Source organism: Glycine soja, chromosome 13 (genome assembly GCF_004193775.1).
Source record: "Glycine soja cultivar W05 chromosome 13, ASM419377v2, whole genome shotgun sequence".
NCBI classification, from domain to species: domain Eukaryota; kingdom Viridiplantae; phylum Streptophyta; class Magnoliopsida; order Fabales; family Fabaceae; genus Glycine; species Glycine soja.
In genome coordinates, this window is record NC_041014.1 from 3,153,791 (window position 1) to 3,180,593 (window position 26,803).

Consider the following 26,803-nt stretch of genomic DNA (forward strand, 5'->3'; position numbering starts at 1 on the left):
ACACCACTGAATTTTTTGTTGGACTTAAATGCAATACTATGTAAGCCTCCTAAACACATCCACACTCATCTTTCCCCAACACTTCTGCAAAAAGCATCATTGGAGGAAATTGTTGTAGAATTATCAGATTGACTCATTTCTCGAGTCATCTTCTCCTGTAAAATACATAAACGATTTCATTTTCCTCGAACATAATTCAAGTTGACTGTATTCAACCATGTTATGTAACTCAATTGTCAACTAGGATTCCTAGGAATCAGCATTTAGGACTGTGTAAGGTGTTGGTGGGGGTGGCATCTTTGTGCCCGTGCTTACTCTAGTTATGATTTTTATCTTTGTAATAATGAGACTAGTTTTACTAGCAATATTTGGTTTGGAATATTTGGATAATTTCATACAAGCACTAGGTATCTCTTGGAATTTTTTAAATGAAGTAATTCATGCTAATCATTCAACGCTACTATGCTGATGGATGATGGACTATTTTTGCTATGGTCTTGGCTTCGAGCATCGGAGAAAGACTTTAATATCCACTTTAATTATTGGTCTACCAACCTAACAATATGTTTCTCAGCAGATTAGGAGGGCTCATTAGATGTGGGGCATTAATTTAGGAGGCCTCACAAGCCAAGGGGTATTATTGATGTATTCTTTTTTGTAGGGTGGATCACATCAGTCCGAAAGTAGCATCACATGTGGATCCACTAGGATTTTTATAACACGTTGCAATTATAGTACCTCTGGTACTCTTTTATTAATATATATATATATATATATATATATATATATATATATATATATATATATATCCTATTTTGCTGATAAAAAAAATGCTAATCAATATATACTATTTGGATAATTCCCTAAAAGAGGATATATCTATATATATAGAAAAGTTTATCTAAATAGACCCATAAATGTAACCACTGATGTGTGCTTTATTCTATTCATCATATAAGGGGAGCATCCTAACTAATATGTATGTCTACGAAAAAGGGATATTATGTGCTAACTGGGACAAGATTTTTTTCAAATGTGTCCAAAAAACAACCAAAAAAAGCTAATTAAAGGGGGAGCATTGTCAGTAATTACAATGTTCAAGTTCAACAATATTGAAACAACCAAAAACAAAATAAGGCAAGCAAACCTAATTAAAGGGGGAGCATTGATTTGCAGGCAATGATTGTATAGTCTAAATTAAAATACCCTAAATTAAAATACCCTAATTTCAAAAAAAGCTCACAATGTATCAAATATTTGGTCTTTTTTTAATTAAAATGAAACTGTTACTTTCATGGATCAAGTGATCCGTAAACTGTTTGTTAGTAGTTTACGGATCACCTGATCCGTAAGCCTCTTACGGATCAAGTTGATCCGTAAACTACTAACAAACAGTTTACGAATCACTTGATTCGTAAGCCTCTTATGGATCAAGTTGATCCGTAAACAGCCCAACAAATTCCCGATAGCGGTTTCCGCCATCGCCGGCAACAATGATGGAAGAAGCAAAAACGTGAAGGAGAAACGTACCTCAAAGAAGAAGCAGAAACGCGAAGAAGAAGCCTTCCTCCTAATCCTGGCAACAATGGCGGCAACGAAGATGAAGAAGAAGCCTTCACTTGGGAAGAAGATGCAGAATCGCGGCGCGAAGAAGAAGAAGAACGAAGAAGATGCAGAATCTCGAAATAGAAGCAGAAGAATGAAGAAGCAGAAGAAGAAGCAGAAGCAGAAGCAGAACCGTCCGAGGAAGGAAGAAGAAGCAGGCGGGGGAGAGAGAGAGGCGAGAGTTATTTTTTTTAAAAATTCCTGAGGGGCTTTTAAGTCTTTTCCCACAAATTGCTGGGTGCACCAGCAAAACTGCTGGGTGCACCTAGTAGCACTCCGGACGAAATCAGACATACATTTGTGATTTGTTCCTATACCTACACTGTAGACTATTTTGATGAAGGGTGTGTAGTTACACATTTATTCGTATGTATGGGGAATGGTTTATGGCTACACCAGGCCTGTTTTGTTTTGCCTTGAAAGAAATCATCTCTTTCGTAAAAAAAAAGTAAAAATTGATAAGTTGCTAATTTGAGTGGTGTTGAATTAAATTTTCTTGAGGTCTAAGGTTCAAATATTTTAGATTGAAAAAAACAAGGTTAAAAAGGAGAATTCAACTAAAATCATCAATAAAATTGGTAGATATTTTTCACCAATATCATGAGTATATAAAAAAAAAGAAGTGACATGTCTTGTGCTGCACTTTTATTAATTTTTTTTCTATTAAAAAACTTAAATATATTTTTAATTCTCATGGTTTTGTAAATGTGAAATTTTTGTCCATACAAAAATTTAATTACAAATTTGATTCCTAATACTTAAAATCGATCAATTTTAGTTAACCATTAGTTTGTCAAAACTAAATTTTGGATTAACATTTGTTATTTGACAAATATATTAGTAAGAGTAATTGAATTCCACTGTAACAACAATTATTTGTCTATTTACTAAATAATATACATAAACTAATATGTTGGTATAAGTGAAACTTGGTTAAGATCTCTTAAGTTTTTATTTATTTATTTTGAATCATAAGAATAAAAAATATATAATTAAGAGAACAGACTTTATTTTAATTTAAGAACAAAAATCATAAATCTAATAATGTATAGAATCCAGTTAATTTTTCACACAATTGTTCATTTGCCAATAATATTGGTTAACATTAATGAAAATGATTAATATTTGTGAAAATTGTCAGATTGGTTGTTTGACATAAAAATTGGTTAATATTAGCCGAGATTTTTAGAATTCTCTCAGCAATGATTATGGTGCTATCTATGCTTGAATACTAGACTATCTTCACACCGAGGCAAATTTACAGAAGGGGGATGCTTTTGAAAACTATTTACGGAAGAGGGTTTATTTTAAAACAAATTACGGGGGGGGGGGGGGGTCACTTTTGAACGTGGGTGCCGCCATTGACACTGGCGGGAAGCTTGAACTGCCAGTGGCAATGGCGGGATAGGGGGTGCCGCCATTCGTAGCAGCGGGACAGGCTGACTAGGAGAGAGGGGGAGAGGGGGTGCCGCCATTGCTGCTGGCGGGATGGGATGACTAGGAGAGAGACGAGGCTGGTGCCGCCACTGGCTTTTGCGGGACTCCTTCAGCTTGCAGTCCCGCCATTGGAGCTGGCGGGACAGGCTTCTGATGATGGGACTGAACCATGGGAAGCATGATGGCTGATGCATGCACCTACTTGCTTCACATGTTATCTCTGAAATTTTTTTTTGATGGGACTGAAGCCTGCACCTAGGGTTCACGTTAAAGCTTTCACGTCTGCACACCTTGCAGCGTTTAGTTTTCAGTTCTGAAAAGTCTAGTATATAGCATGTGAACATTAAAAAATTTTGAACGTTGGGGTTTAAGTTTTCAGCTATAAAAAAAAATGTTGAACTCATACATTTCTCCTTAGCTTACTGAGTTTGCTTTCTCTTTCTTTCTTCTTGAGTTCTTGAGTGTGAGAGATTATTGTGCTTGTGTTGTGCTTGTTGTGCTGTGCTCGTGGTTCAAATTTCTTCGAAATTTACTGCTTGTTGTTGCTGTGCTTTCATCCTTCAAGTGCCCTTACCCTTTGACATAAATTCCTGGTAAGTATTTTCAAAGTAAATATGTTAATATATATTATAAGTTGAAGTTAGTTTGTATTAGTATTAACAAATATTCTAAGTTAGTTAGTATGTAAATAGTAGGTTAGTTATTATTAACAAAAGTTCTAAGTTTAAATTAGTTCGTATGAGTAGCTATTGTGTTATTATTTTTTACATGTTAGGTTAGTTAGTATGAAAATATTATTTGGTTAGGTTGGTTAGTTAATATGAAAATATTATTTGGTTAGTTAGAATTAAAATTTTATTTAGTTATTGTATATATTGTTAGATATTATTTGGTTATTGTATATAATATTTTAGTATTAGTAGTAATTACAACATAGAATATTATTATTAATTTTTTTTTATCAAAGAATGAGAATTTTATTATGAATTCTAGAAATATCTGTAAAATAAAATATATTCTAACTCAAGAGAAATATAAAGTTTTCTAAAATAATTATTCTTTCTTATCAACTTGTTTCAATTATTTTTCTAAATTTATTTTATTTGTATACTACATATGTTGTATAGAATCTAAATTAATTGTATTCTTAATTATTCGTAGAATTAAAATATATGATGTACTTTTGCAGGGGGTTGACAAACTAATTATTCTTATGAGTTTTAAATAAGAAATTATTTTATAACTTAATCTCTCGTCAAAAAAATTGTATGAGTAAGTATAATTGAAAACAATATTATATATTTGTTTAGTTAGTATAAAAATATTACGTGTATATATATTTAGTTGTTGTATATATTCTTAAATTTTATATGTGTGATATTAGCTTTTGTAGTATTAGGTATATATTTAGACGGATGATAATTTAGCTTAATAAATATATATATACATGCATGATACTTTAGGATGACATACGTAATATTAGATTTTTTAGTATTAGGCACAAGTTAATATTAACTTTAGGTATATATTTATAAATTTTAGACACACGTAAATTTTTAGTTTTTGTAATATTAAATATTTGACACTTAAATAAATAATTGTAATATTAGACACTTGACACACGTAAATTTATCTTTTTAGTATTATAATTTTGTATTTTAAATAAATGAGTTGATACTTTAATATTATTTGAGTTAATTATTTTTTAGTTAGAATGGTATATATATTATTTGTTAGTTTTAATTTGTACGTTAATATTATTTGTTTTAGAAAATTTACGTGATTAAATATATGATACATTGTACATTATTATTATTTTTGTATATATATTGTTGAAATGATTTTTTGCATTTCAATATTTGTTTGTATTATAAATAATTTGTTAGTCCATATTTTATTCAATTATTTATTTGTTAATTGTAGAAAAAAAATATTACTAATAAATTAAAGTTTTTTTTACATGTATTTTAATTTATGTATAGAATATATTAAAAATTGGCCAGTTTGATTTTTTACAAATTTATTGTTATATATTTAAAGTTTACTAATAAATTAAAGTTTTCTTCACATGTATTATATTTTATTTTGCAGTAGCAATGACATCTTCATCATCATCTTCATCACATATTAACATTAAATCTGACCCCATCGATACTGATGTATTATGGATGCAACCTAAGCATGTTTCAGAACATGTTTGGAATGGGGAAGAAGAAAGGAAATTACATATCAGACGAGCTGTCCCCACGTATCAAGGGGAAGAACAAATTCCAGAACAAAATTTTCCTTTTCTTCAACAATCTGGTTTCGGGTGGATTATCAAGATGGGATACTTAAAAATAAATGCCTCACTAATTAGTGCTCTGATAGAAAGATGGAGGCCTGAAACACATACTTTTCACATGAGATGCGGAGAGTGTACTATCACTCTACAAGACGTCTCTGTGTTGTTAGGTATAAGTGTGGATGGTTTACCATTAATCGGTCCAACAAATCTTGATTGGGATGATTTATGTGAGGACTTATTGGGAGTCAGACCATAAGAAGGTGAAATTAAAGGTAGTGTGGTTAAATTAAGTTGGCTGGCTCACCATTTTGATCAAATTAATAATGACGACGACGAAGAACAAGTACGAAGGTTTGCCCGTGCATGGATACTGAGATTTATTGGAGGTGTCTTGTTCGTTGACAAAACCAGTAACATTGTTTCGCTAAGGTACCTTCAATTTTTACGTGACTTTGAAGAATGTAGCAGATATGCATGGGGAGCTGCCGTAGTTGGTTTTCTATACAGAGAGATGTGCAGTGCCACCGATTATAAAACTAAATCAATCGGAGGTATGTGCATCTTACTACAATTGTGGGCATGGGAACGATGTCCAACCTTGGCTCCAAAGAGGACTCCTTCCCAAATAGAAAATATACCACTAGGGCACAGGTCAGTCATTTTTAACAGCGTCTTTCATTTCAATAGAATAAATGGTTTTAGGGTATATTAAATTTTATTCTTTGTAGGTGGCTGCGACGTGGAAACCAACATATCGACAATGATGATGTGAAAGTTTTTCGTCGCAAGTTGGATATTATGAAACATCATGAGGTAAGAACCATGCTACTGTATTTGTAAAATAAAAAATTATATGTCTTATTTTACTACAATGTTCACAACTATGTTGTTATATGCAGTTTGTGTGGGAGCCTTACCCATCAACCGTTATATCATTGTTGCCTCCCGTTTGTTTAGTCGGAAGTCTCGCGTGGCACCAACCGGACAGAGTCTTGAGACAATTTGGGATGCAGCAACCAGTTCTAGAGTCTCCTTCACAACCCCTAAACATTCATGGCATAACATTAAAGGGGAAACATGACGAAAATTGGGGGCAATTGTTCGCCCCAATGATTCAGCAGTGGAATAATCGCCATGCATTTAGGGTCGACGCATATCCCCGACAAGAAGGCCTATTGAGTTTTAACTCGGACTACATGGTCTGGTATAGGCGAAAGACAAAGATGTTTGTTGACCCAGAAAATGCAAAGACGGCTACATTGGTATTTTTTAATTTTTTTCAAATTTTAACTTGAACTTTTATTTAATGATGGCCATTAATTTTGTTACCCTTATAATTGCAGGCTGAAGTTGCGGAGACATTACAATACATGGTGTCTCCTCAAGGGAGGAATACATGGACAGTTGATGATCTCGTGCCTTATGTGGAAAAAATTACAATTTTATCCGAAGAGCAAGAGAGAGTCACTGAGCCAGTGTCACATGGTCCCGCATCAGAGCATCAATTTCCCGCACAACAGTTTCACATGCTTCAGTCAAGTATTGAAACTCAGGGGATAGACAGAAGAAGGGACACTGTTGAAGCGGAAGAATATTCCCAACAAATGGCGGAGCGTGGCCATGGAATGCGTTACACGCCACAAACATTTGCTGAGTATCCGACACAGATGTATCCGTATCCTTTTCAGGGTCATCACACTGATACTTGTGCAAGCCAGCAATCGTTTGGTGGTGTTGCGGAAACACAAGCTCATTTTTCATGGCCCACAATGACCCCTTCACAGCAATATCATGGCCCAATTCCAACACCTAATGCCCCGTTAGGAACACAATGGAATGTACCGGGACAAATACCTAATACGGGTGACTTATTCGGTGTTGATTTGCGTCACGCATTTTCTGCGGAGGCTGACGAAGAAGAAGCGAGGAGGCATCGGGGCAGAAGAAATCCTGATCGCCAAGCACGAAGATGGGATCGACCATGTGGCACATCCTCACGGCATCACGGACACCAAAATGAATGATTTGCATGTCTCCGTTTATTAAGGCTTTGTTGTATATTTGTAATTTGACATTCATGGCGTAATGTATGATATTCAGTTTATTAAGGCTTACTTATGGATAGAATTTATGTCGCGTATCAAACTATAATAATCAATGAACCCTAAACCAAATAACAAAGGTAGCCAAAAGGAACAAACTAATGTTTCTAAGTAACGATGAACTTCAATGTGAACTAAACCCTAACCCCTAAGAATTAGCCCTAACCCTAAAATGTTCAGAACTAAACCCTAACCCTAAAAATAAAAAAACCTAACCCTAACCCCTAAGAATTAGCCTAACCCTAAAATTTTCAAAACTAAACCCTAACCCTAAAAATAAAAAAACCTAACCCTAACCCCTAAGAATTAGCCCTAACCCTAAAATGTTCAGAAATAAACCCTAACCCTAAAATAAAAAAACATAACCCTAACCCCTAAGAATTAGCCCTAACCCTAAAATGTTCAGAACTAAACCCTAACCCTAAAATAAAAAACCTAACCCTAACCCCTACGAATTAGCCCTAACCCTAAAATGTTCAGAACTAAACCCTAACCCTAAAATAAAAAACCTAACCCTAACCCCTACGAATTAGCCCTAACCCTAAAATGTTCAGAACTAAACCCTAACCCTAAAAATAAAAAAACATAACCCTAACCCCTACGAATTAGCCCTAACCCTAAAATGTTCAGAACTAAACCCTAACCCTAAAATAAAAAAACCTAACCCTAAAAAATAAGAACTAAACCCTTACCCTTAAAAAAAGTAATTTTATTTCAACTTCTAAATGAAATTTTATTTCATTAGAAGTACACATTCAGAAAAAAGTAATTTTATTTCAACTTCTAAATGTAATTTTATTTCCCTAAAAAATAAGAACTAAACCCTAACCCTTAAAATAAAAAACTTAGCCCTAACCCCTAAATAAAAAAAATTTAACCCTAACCCTAAAATAAAAAAACATAGCCCAAACCCCTAACAAATAAGAAATAAACCCTAACCCCTAAAAAATAAGAACTAACCCTAACCCTTCAAATAAAAAACTTAACCCTAACCCCTAAAAAATAAGCACTAAACCCTAAAATAAAAAATAAGAAATAAACCCTAAACCCTAAACCCTAAAATATTAGAACTAAACCCTAACCCCTAACCCCTAACCCCTAACAAATAAGAAGTAACCCCTAACCCCTAAAAAATAACAACTAACCCTAACCCTTCAAATAAAAAACTTAACCCTAACCCCTAAAAAATAAGCACTAAACCCTAAAATAAAAAATAAGAACTAAACCCTAAACCCTAAAATATTTGAACTAAACCCTAACCCCTAACAAATAAGAAGTAACCCCTAACCCCTAAAAAAATAAGAAGTAACCCTAACCCTTCAAATAAAAAAAATTAACCCTATCCCTAAAATAAAAAAAACTTATCCCTAACACCTAACAAATAAGAAGTGACCCCTAACCCCTGAAAAAATAAGAAGTAACCCTAACCCTTCAAATAAAAAAAATTAACCCTAACCCTAAAATAAAAAAACTTAGCCCTAACACCTAACAAATAAGAAGTGACCCCTAACCCCTAAAAAATAAGAAGCAACCCTAACCCTTCAAATTAAAAAAATTAACTCTAACCCCTAAAATAAAAAAACTTAGCCCTAACCCCTAACAAATAAGAAGTAACCCCTAACCCCTAAAAAATAAGAAGTAACCCTAACCCTTCAAATTAAAAAAATTAACCCTAACCCTAAAATAAAAAAACTTAACCCTAACCCCTAACAAATAAGAAGTAACCCCTAACCCCTAAAAAAATAAGAAGCAACCCTAATCCTTCAAATTAAAAAAATTAACCCTAACCCTAAAATAAAAAAAAACTTAGCCCTAACCCCTAACAAATAAGAAGTAACCCCTAACCCCTAAAAAATAAGTAACCCTAACCCTTCAAATTAAAAAAATTAACCCTAACCCTAAAATAAAAAAAACTTAGCCCTAACCCCTAACAAATAAGAACTAACCCCTAACCCCTAAAAAAATAAGAACTAACCCTAACCCTTCAAATAAAAAAACTTAGCCCTAATCCCATAGTTCTAAACACTAAAACCTAAGGCTTAGACCCTAAACACTAAACCAAAATACTTAGACACTAAACCATAATGACTAAGTCCATAGTTTGTCATTGTAGATAGTTAAAAAAAAAACTAAGGTAGACAAAATACTTAGACACTAACGTTTCTAACTAACGATCAACACCAATGTCACTCAACCTCGATTGATCCACTCCATTTATTTCAACTTCTAAATGTAATTTTATTTCATTAGAAGCACACATTCAACAAAAAGTAACTGACGATTTCATTGAAGACCAACAAGTAAATACATTGAACAAAACCTAAAGCAATACAAGTCAGTCATGTAACATACATAAATCAATTAAATGAATTACTCCCACGGTCAGATTGCATTGGACATCGGCGCCTATTGTGCCCTTCAGCTCCACATCTACTACATTTTTGTCGGTGGTCAGATGGTTCGACTCAATCCATCTCATTCCTTATCCTTGTTGATTTTGGCCGACCTTTCGCACGAATTGTAGTTGGGTCAGGGATTAGTGTCCATGCCTCATCAGAAGGAGGAATTGCCGTTTCATTCCCAAGAGGCCACCACTGTGCGGAGTATGCTTTTAAGATGTGCTCATTGGTGTAAACAACATCTATATATTGGTAGTAGTTCATGCTCACGTAACCACAAGCTGCAATAATGTGTGAACATGGATAGTGAAGCGCAGAATACCTTCCGCATTGACAATAATGGCCATTCAAGTTAACTGCCCATTTTTGTCCGCCACGTTGCGTTATAGGATTGAAGGTCTCCTCTACTTCAAACCTTGTCGAGTGGATATCGTACACGCGAACGATGTGCGAACAAGCTTGTTCTTGATTTTTCCTAAGTTCTGTAACAAGCTTAGAACAATAAACTTGGCCTTCTCTTAATTGTCTTTGGGCTTGGCGACCACGATCAACAAAGTACTTTCGGCACCTACTATATGTTGACTTGACCAACGCTGTTATTGGAATGCTGTGACAATCTTTCAACACCTTATTCACACATTCTGATAGGTTGGTTGTCATGTGACCATATCGTCGTCCAGATGTATCGTAAGCCATGCTCCATTTTTCCTTTGAAATGCGATCAATCCATCTTGATATGGCTGGACTCAGTTGATGAAATTTTTCTAAGTTTTGATCAAACACATGCTTGCAAGGAGTGTACGCTGCATCAAATTTGTTATCATCAAAAGTTGTACGTAGACATCAAACTCAAATTAAATTAATGTATAAAATAAACCTTACCCAATTTCTTGAACAACTCTTTTTGTTTCGCGTTGTTGAATTTGCGATTGAAATTGCTGGCTATGTGTCGGACGCAGTACACATGATAACCATGGGGAGGTTGCCAACCAAGATGTTCGTTAGCGACAACAGACTTTATACTCGCGTGACGATCAGATATTAGACAAATTCCATTCTTATCTGTGACGTGTTCACGCAAGTGGGCCAAAAACCATGACCATGCTGTTAGCGTCTCGCCTTCGACCACGACGAATGCTAGAGGAAGAACACCACCATTTCCATCTTGCGATGTGGTCATTAACAGGGTCCCATGGTATTTGCCGTATAAATGTGTGCCGTCAACTTGTATGATTGGCTTACAGTACTTAAAAGCCTCTTTGCATTGACCAAATGTCCAAAATACTCGATGAAACTGACGATGTTCGCGACTTACCCTATTACCAACAATAAAATCGTCATGTAGTATTTGAAAGTAAGAGCCAGGAGAATGATTTTGCATGTGTGTTAGCCATGACGAGAGTTTCGCATACGACTCTTCCCAATTGCCATATTCAATTGCAATCGCCTTTTGTTTGGCCATCCATGCTTTTCTGTATGAAACCTTATAGGAAAATTCACTATTTACCCTTTCTTGAATCAAAGAAATTTTTATTGATGGATCTTCTCTGATCATGCCTGTAATTCAAATAATAAAATAAAATTACAAATTAAAATAACAAATAACACAAAAGTAGGATAATATGAACATAAAAAACATACCTACTACGCAAGTCGCAATTAAATTTGAATCAAGCTTCTCATGGTCTTGTGTCATAGTCATATTTAGACATGTGTGCGGTCCACCCCATTGTGTCACTTTCCATGCATCAGTTTTTTTGGATAAAATTTCCCTCATATAAAAAGGGCAAGGAGACTCTTCGGTGTTGTTGGGGCAACAAACGATATATTTGTGTGATTTCGTTTCAACAACCTTAAAAGTTTGATGCACCTTCATCACATATTGTTTCAGTGCATTTTTTACCGCATCTTTACTGTCAAAATCCATGCCAACATATAATTCTTGTTCAACATTAAAAGTCGTTGGCATGTCCAGACCACAAATGTCCTCCTCGTCCGGATGACTCCAATTGATATTATTATAATGCATAGCATCATTCCAAAATGGATTTTGAATTTGTGGTACACCTAATAATTTAAAAAAAAAATCATGTCAACAAACTACTCCTATTTAGTTACCATTAAATACAATTCTCATAAAAAGATAGATGTATTCAACTAATTTTGTATTTCACAAACATTTACCTTCAGTTGGGTGAACAATTGAAACTGGTTCAACGATGTCAGTGACTTCATCGTCTGTATCAGATATTCCATCATCACTATCATCTTCATCGAAAGACTCTTCAACGTATGAGTTAGATGCAAGGTAATCATCATCATCATCATCTTCATCATCATGTAAATTACTTATATTTCTTGGCAGTTCCGATTCATGATGAGATACATTACGTTCACATGACGTAACAGAATTTGCAGCATGAAACATCGAACCACCAGCAACATCCTTTTCTACGTACAATTCTAGAACTGACATTTGTTGTTGTTGTTGAAAACTTTCGATCATAGTTTCAACATCTTCGTCATCACAAATTTGCAACGCAACATATTTTCCTGAAACTAAAAATCTACAACTTATAGTAGAAATAATTTTATTATTTTCTAACTTTACCTTATCTCCAATTTTTTTTTCAAAGCATTGAAACTAATTCCGCGTTTAATCTGAATGGCCTTTTTACTGCCTTCAAATATTACACCATCATTGTCTTCATATACTCTTCCGTTGAAATACAACATTGTAATAATTGAATTCATGATATACCTACATCATCAAAATTAAAAATAATTAATCATAACAATAGTAGTTTTAAAATAAATAATTACTCATACTAATTTTATAATAAAAATTCTAATTAAAAAAATTAATTCACTTAAACTTTGCCTTCAAATATTAGTCTAACAAATAAAATCATTACTTCAATTAAATATAAAATATTTATTTGCTTCCTCTATTAAACTTAAACTACGCATTCATACTTTATTCTAAAAAAAAGTACTCTAATTAAATAATTTATGGAAAATTCCTCAACTTCAAAAAAATTCCAGACAGACACAAAATGGAAGGGTTATAAATGAAAGGATTACACTTAAAAAAATTTCAGACGGAACATGGCCAACACGCCTAGGCGCCCCAATATTTGTATCTTCGAAGTCATTTTTTAGTACTAATTAACGAGAACAACTTACTTAACTCAAATGACATATATTCGGTAATGAAGGATATATCATATATATACATATGAGAAAATTAGTAGGAAAGTATACTGTCTATATATAGGAGTGGAGGAGACAGACAAATAAGGCGTAATTTTTCCTCCATCTCTACTTAATAGTCTCAATGGTTAATTAATTAAATTACATGCACGTATAAGGCAAAAAATACTCGGTGAACAACTAATTTGAAACTTAGTGAGACAAGGAGATAAAAGAAATATATACAATTCAAGTATAATAACTAATATGATATATGTGATAAAAACAAAGAGATACAAAATTAGTGAGTGTTAAAGAATTAATTCAACTATATTTTTTAATTTTCTGCACTAGTGATTGCTTGGAGAGATAAAATATTCACCTATTATTTTTCGAAAACTGGACAAGTATTAGACCTGATCTAGTATAAAATAATCTAAAAATCCAAGTAAACTTCTTTTATGATTATTAAAAATCAATAAATTACTAATAAATATAGTAACTAAAAATTGTTATTCCCATGTTAGTAAATTTAAATGACGGGACTTTTAAAATTGGTAATATTTTTCTTATTGTTTTTATAATTAAAATTACAATTTCTTTTTGTTAACTTATACTAAATTTTATTACAAGTAAAATAAAACTTCGTACTCAGAACAAACCACAAAATACTTAAGAAATAGCATGTAATTATTTTTTGTCTTAAATTAAATTATATCTCAAATAATACTTCAGACGCAAAAACCATTAACAAAAAGGCTTACAAATAATTACTACTAATATTTTTTAAATTTAAAATGTAATTTAAAAAATTAATACACTTAAATTTGAGCTTCAAATTTCATTCTAACCATAATATTTGTTACTTCAAAATAAAAAATTTGTACATCATAAATAAACAAAATGAAAGAAAACTTTAATTAAATAAATATAAAACATCCTTACTTACTATAGAATCAAACTTCAAAACTCTTTCTTCCTCTTTCACAATACTCTCTTCAGTCTCAAATTTATGCAAGTGCAGAGTGTGATTGAAGTTTGCTCTATTTAAAGAATTATTTTAGCAAAAAGCTACGTACACAAATTTATACACCATTATTAAAGTAACTCTGTATGGAAGTCACCTCCTAGATGCCTAACTCATTAAGCTGTCATGCATGCATGTGATTTCTGATTTCCCTATCCAATACAGTGCCCTATTCTCCTCCCTAGTCTGCATAAAAAAAATTTCAGTGCATGTGAACCTAGCTGCATCAGATCAGGCTTGAGTCTCATCATTCAGCATCACTCTCCAAGCTTCAGTCCCATCAAACCTGTCCACGTGGAGTGGTTTAAAATTGTTATTATTATATAGAAAACTGTATGTTTGATTTATGGGAAAAAAGTGTAAGAAGAGAAAAATAAGGAAGGAAAAGGAATAGAAAATATATAAATGCTTTTTTTTTTCAAATTGTATGATAAGAAAGAAATAAAAGATAAGAAAATTAGTATTGTTCTCTTCTTGTTTAGTTGTATAGAAAGAAGAATAAAAAATGTGTTTAAAATTATAAAAAAATTTAAAACAAAAAAGATAAAAAAAAATGAGAAAAAAATTGTTTAATTTGTGCATGAAAGAGTACATTTTTTGTGTTTTCCATCTTCTTTGAACAGAATAATTTTTTAGTTTGATTCCCACAAAAATGTTTTCAGTCTTCTAAATAAAAAGCTAAACGATGAAAAAGATAACGAGCCTCACCTTTTTCGTCATTTGCCTTTTCCTGCTTCGACATTTTGGAAAAACAAACACTTAGGAGTTTTTATAGTGATAATGCACAATCATTATTATCTCTCTATTTCTCTTTATATGTGTGTCTATATGCATGCACGTATATGTATATAATATGATGAAGATGTATTAAATGAAAAATGAGAAGAATTAATTTTAATCATTAGATTATAATTAAAAAAAATGATGCTTAAGATTAAAACTTCAATTTTTAATACATCATGTTTATCAAAGTGAGAGAGCACCATTATAAAAAAATTTACATTAGTTAAAAAAAACTGCAGATACCTTAATGTGTTTGTGTATGCCAACATTTGTGAGTGCATTGATCATATTTTGAATACCCTTTGCAACGTAGGCTGCTATAGGCCCTGGTGTGACCTCGTTACCTATGATTATGTATCGAAAATTAACGTCCTTTATGTATGGAATGACATTGGTTTGGACCCATGTGTTGGCTGCGTTTTGGTCCTGTGCTATGGTTTGTACGTCTTGCCCCTATCCCGCCAGCTCCAAAGGCGGGACTGCCCCTATCCCGCCAGCTCCAAAGGCGGGACTGCCCACGTAGGCATGTCCCGCCAGGAGAAATGGCGGTATGCACTGAGAATGTTTTTCTCACTCCTACTCAGCCTATCTCGCTAGGAGGAATGGCGGTACCCCGTGCCTGTCCCGCTGTTGCTACTAGCGGTATCCACTATCCCGCCATTGCCACTGGCGGTTCACGCTTCCCGCTAGTGTCAATGGCGGCACCCACGTAGGAAACAGACCCCCTCTGCAATTTGTTATAAATGAGACCCCCTTCCGTAAATTGTTTATAAAAGAACCCCTGCACAGTAAATTTGCCTCACACCGATCACAACAACAAAAGAGCAGCTAGCAATCCTATGTCTAATTGTTTTGATCGTTTACGTATTTGAAATGTAAATTGTGTGAATAAAAAAATTAGTTTTTGTTTTAAAAAAGAACCACTAGCACTAGGATAACTAAAAGTAATTGAGAGCAATTGCTTATTTATATATATATATATATATATATATATATATATATATATATATATATTTTTTTTTTTTTTAATTCATTTGTTTATTTATATAATTAAAGGACGAAATATTTTTAAGAAAAATTAAAAATTCATATTAACCAATTTAGAAAAAAAAAACAAAATTTTCAAAACAAAAAAAATAGAATTAAAAAAATGAAAAAGAAAATTAAAATAGAAGGTTGAGTGCAGATTTCCTTCGGAACATTCAAAGCAAGAAAAAAAATAAAAAGAAAGAAATTGAAAAATAGTCGTTAGAGAAAGGAGGAAAGAGGAAGGCACAGAATGCATTCTGAAACAAAGATAAAGAAGATCGATTGGATTGGCTTTGGATGTGAAACAAAGAAAGAAACAAAGAGAAAGAGAAAATCATGGTTTTGTTTTGAGTTGAAATTGAAACGAAAGAGCAAGAAATTATGAAAAAAAATGTTAGGAGGTAACTTTGACGGTGGTGATTAGTTTCCTCCCAAGTTGTCGTCACTGTCTCTGTCTCTGTCAGTGCCTCTGACCCAGTTTGGCGGTGGTGATGGCTTTGACGAGGAGGCATTGTTTTTGATATACCCGGAGCTGCAAGTGTTGGAGTGGGAAGAAACCCTCGTTCACCTTTCTCCCCTGTTTTCCCCTAGGATTCTTCCTCAGGTTCCTAATCCTAGGGTTTGACGAGGCACTGTTTTCGAAGAAACCCTCGATCACCTTCCCCCCTGTCACTGTCAAAGAACACTTCCCCAAAGCTTCTTCCCCTACCGACTCCGATATTGTTGCAAGAGTTGTTGGAGTGGGAAGACACCCTCAAACATCTTCCTCCCCTGTCAGAGAACACCGCCCCAAGCCTTCTTCCCCAGTCGACTCCGACTCCGACTCCAACTCCATTTATTAGTTGTTTTCTCTCTTTTATATTATGAACTCTATGTTACATCTTTTTGCTTGATGATGATTACTGTGTTATTTTAGATGATGAATAATGCATGTTAATTGCATTTTAGTCAAATATTATTTTTTTTTATCAAATAATACATGTTATCTCAATAGTCAATACTGTCATTCCTTGGTAATTTCTGCTTTTCTCAGCACATAAAACTTTTAGAAACCCATGTTCTTTCTGAATTGAAGCATGAAGCATGAAGCATCCCTAATCTAATTTTTAGCAATAGGAAGTTACTTTAAGTTCCTTTTTATGTTGTTTATTTTGAGCAACTAAAAGCATTTACCGTTACAGGATCCATGAAGAACACAGGCACTGTTCTATTGTGTCTCTTAAACTATTTCATTTTTTAAATCTTTCTTCTTATCATGGTTATTCGATATTTGCAAATGTGTTAGATATTTATTTTTGTCATTTTTTCCTTTTCATAACTAGCTATATCCTGAAGAGCTTGCTATCTATGGCAAGAGAGATTGGAAGAACATTTCAACACATGTTAAGACAAGAACCAAGACTCAAGTTGCTAGTCATGCCTAAAAATATTTCTTCATCTGAAAGCCTTAGAAAGGAAAAGAGAAAAAAAGAGCATCTATGGCATGACCTTGTAATTGTATTGAGTTTTTAATGTTAAGTTACATAGAAATTATAATGTAAAGTTCCAAGTTACAATTTTGATGCTTCTTGTATTATGTTAATATTTGGTATTAAGTAAAAGCTTCGGTTGTTATTTATTCAATTTGATAGATTTCTTTTATATTTAGTTACTCAGTTATCAATAAATTTTCTTGATTGCATTGAAGGGAATCTCATTCATGACCTCCCATTGTGATGTTTGCATATTTCATTAAGAAATTTTGTTCAATGTAGATTAACAATGCAAAGATAGATAACTAAAATGGAGAGAGAGAGGGAAGAGGATGGGAGACTTCAAACTTGACTTGGAGGAAAAATGGTACCTCTAAATTCCCAGACTCATACATAACTCGATTTGTGGAAGGTATTTATGAAGTATGGGAAGGTGTGGCAAGTTTACATCGCCAGGAAAAGGGATAAGTGGGGGAATCATTATGGTTTTGTGAGATATTTGGAGGTGGGAGATGTCAAGAGCTTGAAAACAAAATTGGATGAAATCAAAATTGAGAATGTTAAGATGAATGCTAATGTTCCTCATTTTGAAAATAATTCTAACATTGGAGTAAGGAGGGGTGTGATGACTAAGAATGGTAGGGCACAATCTGACATGAAACCTAAAGGTCCACAACTAGGGACATATCGTGTTGCAAGGGAACAAACCTACAATGTCCCTAACAACAAAGGAAAAGGGGTAGTAGATACTCTTTATGCAAATGTAGTAAGATGTCCACCGACAGATGTCGGGCAAAAATGGAGAGTACATAAAAGGAAGGAAAACATTGACAATCACATTAAGGAGTGGACCACAAAAATGAAGGTTGATGGAGAGACAAAGGGGTGGCTAGTGGATAGATGGGCCAGGAGATTGAAGGATCTGACCCTCTTTGAAAGGCTCAACGACATCTACTTGTCAGAAGAAGGAGATAGAGTTAAACTTAGATACCTCAACAGCGATGCAATTTTATCTTTGGTGCCTCCCAAGAGATGTTGAGGGTATAATGCACAAATGAAGAAGGTGGTTTGTACTTTATATTCCATTCTCTAGTCAAATGTGATCCTTCTTTGAAATTTGGGAACAAATTGTTGTGGATACGAGTTACAGAGGTGCCCATCCACCTGTGGAGCAAAAAAATATTCTCAATGTTGCTAGCAACCAAAGGAAACTTTGTGGCTATGCATCAAAACAAGAAGGATATAGAGAGAGTATACGTTGCAAGAGTGCTCATGAACATCTCTTCACTGGAACCTATTTTCTAGAAAGAAAGAGTGAAGATTAATGATTTTGTATATGAAATTCGAGAAGTAGAAGAAATTCCGTTGGTAGGGAGAAGGTGTGAACGTTTGAGGTGGGGGCATAAAGATTGTGATTTAGAAGCAACATCGGAGGACAACTTCATGGGACTTGATGTTAGTTCATCTAAATCTAAAAATGCAGAGGAGGATCTGGAACTTATGAGTTAAAACAAAATATTGTTCGTCAAAATATAAAATCTTTTTCAAAATGGATGATGTTGTGATAAACAAGTTTTTTAAGAACCTTTGTCCAATGACTGAGAGTGGATTGTTGTTTAATGGTGTATAGAACTTATTTAAAAAAAACTTGTGTGTAGAATGTGTCAATAATAGACTTTGAAATACATTGATAAGCTAAAGAAGAGCCATAAAAATACTTTGTTTTATACTAGTTCATTCAACCTAAATTCCGTCCAGATCTCTTTTACCAACTAGTAAAGGGTTCCACTAGTCAAACTTGATTACAACAAGAATTATTTTCTTCCACTTCTGGTTTACAAGTATTCTCAAGGCCACTACTGGCATGACCCTTAGATTTCCCCTAAATCTAAGAACACTCAAGTATTATTTTATCATTAAGCCACTCTTGTCTTTCACAAATAGAAGTTTGATATAGAATTAGATATTCTTTACAACACTCAACAAGTGAATTTAAAATAAGATTCTAATCTCTCACAAGTATTTTGTCTATTGCGAAGAATGAACTCTCTTAAGCTCAATGTATTTTTTAACTAAGGATTTTCTTTTTCTCTCATTTTTTTACTCATGACTCTTGACTCTTGTTTTTCTGCACTTGTTTGTCGTCGTTCTTCAATCTTTGATGTCATATTTATAGGTAGAGAGATGCTCAAAATTGTGGAGTGTATCTTTGGGATTGAATAATATGATCGATGAACATATTGATCTTGTTTCCTGATTAAGTAGACACTATGCATTTCTGTCTCATAGGATCAGGACTTTTCTTATCTGTCATTCATAGTCCAATGTGATTGTTAGACATATAAAAGGAAATTAAGAATAGATTCATAGATATGTTCCTTTTAAATAAGATCATATAGACTAGAATAAATTAATAATTCAAATGAAATGCTTATTCCAATTGTTGTTTGGATAGATTGGATGAGTACTTCTCGCTTCCAGTAGTTGAGGTATCCACTAATGGATAAATCTCACTTGGTGTTGCTTCCATTCATCAATCCTGTTGACTTACATGCAACAAAATGGTTAACACAAATTTATATCTTTGTTTTCATCAAAACCTTAAGAGTTGTATGGATCATCCAGTGTCTAACATGAGTGTTATGAATATGAAGCAAGAAACAAAGGCAACCCACAGTGTGGATGAAAAGGGAGGTGCATAGTATAATCAGGGTGCAAAAGAAGACATGGGCGGTCTTGATCGTAATAGTTGAAGTTGTGATAGGGAGGAGGAAGATGCTCTTGGAGTAGTGGCCATTGAGGTGAAGGAGGGCGTCGAGGTAGGGGAGGTTGTCGAAGGGAGGGAAATTTACTTGGTGGGCAAAAGGATTGCACGTTGGGTAATGGGGTAGAAGTGGTCAATGTCCAGTCTGACCATTTTGCTCACAACAAGAATACAAGGAGCCCAGGGGGGCCCACTGGACAACAATACTAGTGTGCTAGGTGGACAAGGGAGATGCAAAAAAACAGGGAGTGAAAGACAAAAGGAAAAGAAATAAGGTGGGCCATAATGAGGCCCAAGTGAAAGCAAACCAACAACTTGAAACTGGGCCTCATCAAAGCTCCCTCGTGAAGTCTAAAATAACTGAAAAAAGACGTCCACTCTAGAGAATAATTCCCACAAGTTTGAGGGGTGGTGCTAGGTGCACCAGCGTTATTGTTTATGCACCCAGCAATTTTAATTAATTTCGTAAATGCCGCTGTGCTTTCTTCTTCCTTTTTAAGTTGGTTTCGAAGCTTTTTTCATTTATGCCTCTGTGCTTTGTTCTTCACTTTCTCCTTTTCGAGTTGGTTTTTCATTGTTGAGAGAGGTGCCGCTTCGGTCGAGATGAAAGTGTTACGGGTCGGTGGTGATTGTTGCGATGGTTGGTTTGTCGTTGAAGGTACATCAGGTACGCAATGTTGTTGGGTGGGTGAGTGAGGTGATTGATCGAGGTCGTACCCAAATCAAATAAACATTAAAAATGCAGTATCTAGGAAGTGATCCTAGGTCGTCTCCCAACGAGCAATGGTCAACCAAACGTTCATAACAGATAGTAATAAAAAAATAACGAATTGGGGGGGGGGGGTGTTGTTTGTTTTTGTAAATTAAACAACAAGTAAATTTGAATTAGAAAATATCAGAATTAAAACACGTTGCTTCCCCTTGATTCACAAGAAAGTCTCTTATCCTAGGTTATGAGAATTTATCTTTTATCAGTTCAACCACTTAATCTAACCCTAAATTAAATTACTAAGCGAAATTTAACATAAGGTATTCATTATGTGATTACGCAACACATACACCAATTAATCATGAACGATCATTAAGCATGAACGTAAATTAAGCGCATAGACAATTAATCAAGCACTAAGCATGCATGGATTAATAGCAACAAATACAGAGTAATTGGTGAAGAGGAAAAACTGATCAGAATTTAATAATAATAATAGAACCTCAAAGAGAACTGTGCTGGATCCTCAAGAGAAAACAACGTTGGAAACTTAGCCTTCCATTAATCAGTAGAAAACGAAGAAAACTAGAATTATTCTTCCGAAACGAAAAAGTGTCTAAAAGAAGAAGAGAAGCCTAAAACTAAAAACGAAAAAGGAGAGAGAGAGTCCTCAAACTAGAGCCTTGGTGCTGTTATATATTTTCAGCCCCAAAGCTTACAAATCGGTTTTAAGTCCAAGTCCATAAATAAAATAAAATCTAGACAAGATAAGATAAGATTTGATAAAATAAAATCTAGATGAAATAAAATCTAGATAAGATAAGATCTAGATGAAATAGTATCTAGATTAGATAAAATCTAGATAAGATAAGATTCGATCTAGATAAGATAAGATTTGATAAAATTGTCTGCTCTCTTCAAGTCCAAGCCCAATTTTGGATTCAAGCCCAATTGCTTATAATTCTCCTGAAATTAAATTAAAAACACAAAATTAGTCTAATAGGCCCAAATGATAAAACTACATAATTAATTTGATAATTAAGGCTAATCAGTAATTAAAATGGTGACAAAAGGAGTTAAGAAATAGGAGAAAATGATGACACATCAAATCCCCTTACACTTAGCTTTTTGCACTCCTGGGCAAAATAAAAAAAAAAAAAAAAACAAAGCAAGGGACAAATCCAGAGACATTAAAGAGAAACAAACACAACAACAATTACATATTTCTCAATGAATCTCAAGGAATGAAAAGAATGGGTAACATACAACACATAAAGAGTTAAAGAATCAAGGCCGTCATGAAACTCATCCAAGTATCTCAAACATGGCAAGATAGTAAATCAGCTAAAGAATGAAAAGTGATAAAGCCTCACAAGATATGCACTCTATCTCTCAAGTGTCTAGGCTACTGTTTACTCTCAAAGCACCCATGAAAACAAACACCACATAGACTTGGCAAGACTCTAAAATTGACAACCACATCACAAACACATGCACATGAGGATCAAAATGTCTTTTAAGGTTGTAATGGGGCCAAGGACAAGGTAGATGAAAGTATGGGATAGTAGCTAAAACCCAAAGGAATAGAGGAGCAATGGGGAATAAGTGGGAAGTAATAAAAAGTAGTAAACCCCAAAACCAAAATTAAAAAGTAAACCCAAAACAAAATCAACCAAGTCCTTAAACCAATCCAAGTCTTCAAACCAAGACCTCATTTATTCAACTTCATTCTTTTTCTATTTTTTTTCTATTTTTTTTATTTTTTTGATTTTGATTTTTTGAACGTGAACAGTAGCAATTGAAAGCATTTGAAAAATAAAGCAACGATTAGGCAATATATGTATATACATCAAGCATGGCCAAAATACCTCATCAAGCATGGCTAACAAAAACATATCATCCAATGAAACATACCCCCCCCCCCCCCCCCCTCACACTTATTCCCAAAACAATTCCAAAGCTCCAAAATTCCTTAAGGGTAGGGTGAAATCATGGTTTTTCACTTTAAGGCTTGTAATGAGCTCAAAACAAAGAAAGGGGAACATAGGCTCAAAGGGGCTATCAAAGGAATTAATTCAGGGTAGGCTCATTTGGCTAGAGGCTTATAAGAATAAAATGCCTAAATCATCTCCCAACATGCATGTGAAGCAAGAAGTATCAACAAGAGTCAAGCCAAGGCTATTGTGCAAGCAATCAATGGGGCAAAACACACTGAATAAAATAGATGATGATGGCTCAAATTCTCACCAAGGGTAAATCTATCACTTTCAATTTGAACCTTCAAAACTAACTTGACATGTAGAGAAAAACAAGGGTTTCAATTCACAAAATGCCAAGAAACTTCTATTTCAAAAACAATTACCCATTACCTGTACATAACCCAAAATTCAAAGAGGAACATGCAATGTTGTACGCAAACATAAAACCAAAATAACAAAATTAACCTAGAACCTAACAAACTTAAACTAGAAAACCTAATAAAATTAAACTTGAATACCCAACAAAATTAAAGAACAATCTTCTCCCCCCCCTCACACTTTAACAACACATTATCCTCAATGTAGCACAATCATAAGATCAAGAACAATCAAAGAAATCAATAAAATTTGGACAAGTGCAATAAAAGTAAAGAAGGAGACAAAAGAAAGAAAACTCCCTAAGTCATGGCGGAAAAGAAGTAAGGTGAAGTAAGGAGATCTTTTGAGCAAGGACAACCCCCAATGCGTAATTGGATGTATCACACATTAGCTCAAATGGGGTTGTCCAATCAGGTGCCTGAATGATAGGGGTGGTAGTCACCGCACGCTTGAGGCAATCAAAAGCCTCTTTGCATTGGTCATCAAAATCAAACTCCACCTCCTTTTGCAGCAGATTGGATAGTGGAAGGGCCACTTTGCTAAAATCCTTGATAAAACGCCTATAAAACCCTGCATGACCAAGAAAAGAACGAACCTCTCGCACGCAAGAGGGGTAAGGCAATTGTGAAATAACATCTATTTTTGCAGGGTCTACCTTTATGCCCCTACTGGAAATGATATGCCCTAAAACTATACCTTGTTCTACCATGAAGTGACATTTTTCAAAATTCAGCACAAGGTTAGTTTCAATGCATCTACTAAGAACTCTATCTAGACTATCCAAACATGTATCAAAAGAGGATCCATAAACAGTAAAATCATCCATAAACACCTCTATGCAACTCTCTAAAAAATCACTGAAAATGCTAAGCATACACCGCTGGAAGGTACTAGGGGCGTGCATAGGCCAAAGGGCATTCTCCTATAGGCAAAAGTGCCAAAGGGACTGGTGAATGTGGTCTTTTCTTGATCCTTAGGAGCAATATGAATTTGTAAATAACCAGAAAAACCATCAAGAAAACAGTAATGAGATTTACTTGTCAAGCGCTTAAGCATTTGATCAATGAATGGCAGGGGAAAATGATCTTTTCTGGTTACCTGGTTCAGCCTCCTATAATCAATGCAGACTCGCCAGCTATTCTGCACTCTTGTGGGGATAAACTCATCCTTTTCATTCTTGATCACTGTGAGGCCTGTCTTCTTAGGAACCACTTGGATTGGACTCACCCATTGGCTGTCAGAAATGGGGTAGATGATTCCATCTTGTAAGAGCTTGGTCACTTCCTTTTTCACCACATCTAGAATGACGGGGTTGAGTCACCGTTGTGGCTGCCTCATTGGCTTAGCTCCATCATCTAAAAGTATCCTATGCATGTAGGTAGATGGGCTAATATTAGGAATGTCTGCTAAAGTCCATCCAATGGCTTTCTTGTGCTTCTTGAGAACTAGCAACAATTTATCTTCTTGCTTAGCATCAAGGGAGGCAGAGATGATCACTGGAAATTTTTCCTTGTACTCCAAGTAAGCATATTTGAGGGTTGCTGGTAAGGGCTTCAACTCTAGTGTGGGTGGTGGCTGAACAGTGGGAGGAACCATGGTAGGAGAAGAAGAAGGTTCCTTAGCCTGTACCTCATAAAGCAAGTCAGATGTAGATGTACTTCCTGCAACATGGTTAGTGCATTCTGACTCTAAAAAATCAACATCAAGAGGTACAACACCCAGAAAATCAAAACTAGATTCAAATTCAGATTCATTCTCAGCATAAAAATCAGACACAAGATCAAATTCAAACTCAGATTCAGATTCAATGCATAAGGAATGACAAGTATGCAGATCAGATAAAAATGGATGTTTCCTACCAGAATCAAAATCAAGCATATAATTATCAACAATCTGATCAATTATCTCAGCACAAAAACCAGAATGATCCTCAGATGGATGTTTCATGGTATCAAGAATGTTAAAATGAACAACAATATCACCAAATTCCATAGACAATGTGCTAACATAAACATCTATCTTGGTTCGGGTTGTTTTCATAAATGGCCTGCCTAAAATAATTGGAACTGAACCATGGGAAAATCCCTCTTCCATATTAAGAACATAAAAATCAATAGGAAAAATAAGTTCACCAACCCGAACCAGCACATCCTCTATGAAACCTACAAGGTAAGCAACACTTCTATTTTCCAAATGAATCACTACATCTGTAGATTGCAAAGGTCCAAGAGATAAAGAATTGAAAATGGACAGAGGCATGACACTAACTGATGCTACTAGATCTAGCATGGCATTCTCAAATTTACTGTTCCCAATAATGCAAGGTATACAGAAAGTACCTGGGTCCTTACATTTCTCAGGAATGTGAGGAACAGATTTACCTATCAATGCTGACACATTTCTGCCCATGCTAATCCTTTCATTGCCTTTGAGCTTCCTTTTGTGGGTGCACAACTCCTTTAGAAACTTGGCGTATCTTGGAATCTGCTTGATGGCATCTAGCAGAGGTATGTTCACCTCTACTTTCTTGAAGGTCTCCAAGATCTCCTTTTCCACTTCTTCCATTTTTTTGTTTGGAATTGCACTAGGTGGGAATGGAAGAGGGATAGGAGGCTGCTTTAAGTCAGAATTACTAGAAGAAGGTCCACCTGCATGAAATTTTTTGTTAAGAAGCTTTCTCTTTTGTGCAACTATCTCATCCTCTTTTTCAGGTGTAGAATGAAGCTTGACAGGTTCAGGTGCAGGTGTTGCTACTTGTGGAGGCACTTGAATTTGGTTGTCAGACCTCAAGGTGATGGCACTCACATTTTTCGGATTTTGCACAGTTTGTGAAGGCAATTTGTCAGAATTGTGGGATTGAGCTTGATTCATCTGAGTAGCCATCTGCTCCATCTGATTTGTCAGACTCTAAATGGAGACTCTTGTCTCTTGCTGAAATTGCATATTCTGGATGGTCATTTGCCTCACTAACTCTTCTAAGGAAGGTTGAGGAGGAGCCTCAGTTGCTTGTTGTCTTTGTTGTTGTTGCTGCTACTGCATTAGGGGAGGAACATATGGCTTGCTTGGGCCAGCAACATTCTGAAAAGGAGGGACAAGCTGTTGTTGTTGTGGAGGACTTGTCCATCTCATATTTGGATGATTCCTCCAACCTGGATTGTATCTGTTGCTTGAAATATCATAATTATTCTGCTGTTGTTGGTTTTGCTACTGAGGGGGTCTATTATAAATGTTTGCAACATAAGCTTCAGGTTTCTCATTGACTCCAGATTGCTGCAAAGAAGGACAAAGATCTGTATGGTGATCTACAGAAGAACATAGACCACAGACTCTTGCAACAGGTGTAGATTTCTGATTCATGGCAAGCTGAGTTACAAGGTTGACCAAGGCATCAAGTTTTCCTTCAAGCTTTTTATTTTCAGTAGATAAAGATGAATCTGTGGCCACCTCATGGACTCCTCTAAGAACAATAACATCATTTCTTGCACTGGATTGTTAGGAGTTGAAAGCCATCTTCTCAATCAAATTCCTAGCCTCAGCAGGAGTCATATCACCAAGGGCTCCACCACTGGCAGCATCAATCATACTCCTCTCCATGTTGCTAAGTCCCTCATAGAAATACTGCAGAAGGAGTTGCTTAGAA

The 26,803-nt window shown here is 34.7% G+C and overlaps 1 protein-coding gene across 1 annotated transcript; it reads left to right on the forward strand.

The window, feature by feature from the left end:
* The first annotated feature begins 6,552 nt into the window (after positions 1-6,552).
* On the forward strand, positions 6,553-7,595 carry LOC114381522. Its single transcript, XM_028340799.1, has 2 exons — positions 6,553-6,591; positions 6,673-7,595. The coding sequence occupies exons 1-2, from the start codon at positions 6,553-6,555 to the stop codon at positions 7,351-7,353; spliced, it is 720 nt and encodes a 239-aa protein (XP_028196600.1). The 3' UTR covers positions 7,354-7,595.
* Positions 7,596-26,803: the final 19,208 nt, after the last annotated feature.